The sequence below is a fragment of the Erigeron canadensis genome, chromosome 2 (genome assembly GCF_010389155.1).
Source record: "Erigeron canadensis isolate Cc75 chromosome 2, C_canadensis_v1, whole genome shotgun sequence".
Classification (NCBI taxonomy): domain Eukaryota; kingdom Viridiplantae; phylum Streptophyta; class Magnoliopsida; order Asterales; family Asteraceae; genus Erigeron; species Erigeron canadensis.
In genome coordinates this window covers 15,189,565-15,191,415 of record NC_057762.1, presented here as the reverse complement: position 1 = coordinate 15,191,415, position 1,851 = coordinate 15,189,565, and the positions used below count along the sequence as shown (strand labels likewise).

At 31.5% G+C, this 1,851-nt stretch overlaps 1 protein-coding gene across 1 annotated transcript; it reads left to right on the top strand.

Moving 5' to 3' along the window:
* The first annotated feature begins 773 nt into the window (after positions 1-773).
* Positions 774-1,332, top strand: LOC122589338. Its single transcript, XM_043761626.1, has one exon. The coding sequence runs from the start codon at positions 874-876 to the stop codon at positions 1,117-1,119; it is 246 nt and encodes an 81-aa protein (XP_043617561.1). The 5' UTR covers positions 774-873; the 3' UTR covers positions 1,120-1,332.
* Positions 1,333-1,851: the final 519 nt, after the last annotated feature.

Genomic DNA, 1,851 nt, shown 5'->3' with positions numbered 1-1,851 from the left:
GATCACACTGCAATCTGGAATCTGTCCTTTATGCAATAACCACGAACAAACAGCCCATCATCTTTTCTTATCATGTTCCTTTGCCACCGTTATCTTGTTTTTCATTACTACATGGTGCAAACTTCCGCTATACCAACCAACCACCATTTGAGAGCTCTTGAAGTCCATGAATACCCAAACATCGAATCAACAAAGATCAATCATATCAAACTGGTCATACTTTTACATTTGGACCATCTGGAGGACCGGGAATACATATAACTTTGTAAATAAGGAACCAATTGAGCTTTATGTGGCCGGCTAGCTAATCAATCAAAACCACCCCATATAGACCTGACAAAGTGGTCTTCTTTTAATATTTAACTCTTTCCTTTTTATAAAATGCATCGATAAACTTTGTATATCACTAGCACCTTGCTAGTTTTCTTCATTAATAAAGATGGTGCTAGTTTTCTTCATTAATAAAGATTGAATATTCAAAAAAAATATTTTAATTATGAGGATATATGTTTGGTTTTACCCAAAGTTATGAGTTTGATCTTCAGTGATGAGGAGCCTTGAGGTTTTTCTTTCGTATACTTACAATGGTCCATGGTCCACATTTCGTTTTTTAGGTAGACTCCACTATTATACGATGAGGTTAAAAAAATAAACAATTAATTACTAATTATTTTGTAGACTGGTAGTTACGCTACTTACTATTAATATTGTATTGGTACGTTGTTATTGATTACTCGATTTCTTTTCTACAGCTTGTCTATATAAAGAGTCACACCCCAACAAAACACTCAAGTAGCTGGCTAGCTTTTTTAAGTTAAAAGGTTGAGCACAGTACTCTATACCTCTTGAATCTTAAATTTGTTTGATCACAAAATGGAGAAAAGTAAATCATTTCCGAATTACTCAACTCCATATGTGGAAGCTCGGTTTGCGTTTGAGGATCGAGATAAATCGTTTAGCTTCAATGGTCCTGGAGACCGAGAAAATCCTGAAGTGAAGAGAAAGAAGAGAGTGGCTTCATATAACATGTACACAATGGAAGGTAAACTCAAGTCTTCTTTAAGAAACAGTTTCAAGTGGATCAAGAACAAGTTTGCAGACAACACCTATGGTTCTTGAACTTTTTAGTTCTTCAGTCTTGTGTATATAGAAGTGTACGTGTTTGCTTTTTATGTTCACTCTTGTTTTATGTCACTTCTTAACTTGAATATTATTAGAGATCTGTTCTATGTGAATTTCGGACTTGGCAAACCAAGGCTAAGAACTTTCATTATCTGTTCAGTCTTGTTTCATTACAGTTACGATGATTAATACACTATGTAAAATTATGTATGCTGTCTCGTTGAATTACCTTCTATATATTATACATTTATACTAGATTAAATTATATCAATTTATGATTAAAATATGTTAGATTATAATAAAATATAATAGATTTACATATAATCACAAAACTAAACTATCATATTATTTTATTTTATTTTACTTTTTTATTTTATATTTTAATTAGATCATATCCCGCATAATACGCGGATAAACATATATAACTGATAAAATACTAATATTTCATAATAAAATAAGAGATTTTAGTGATTACTCCTCCACATATCTAATCTTCATAAGTAACAAATATAGGGGTTTCAGGTTTGATGCATCATTATGAAGACGGTGAAAGATTTAAGAGATTTTAATTTTTTCGGTTTGAATATTGAAACCGAAAAAACCAAAATCGGAAAAAACCAATTGTTTTTGTTTTTTTTTTTCCGGTAAAAGGCCGTCACTCCTAGTTAGAATTTTATAAATCACGAATAATAAAAGCGCTTGACAGATGTGTCAAGTCGACTTACAAAA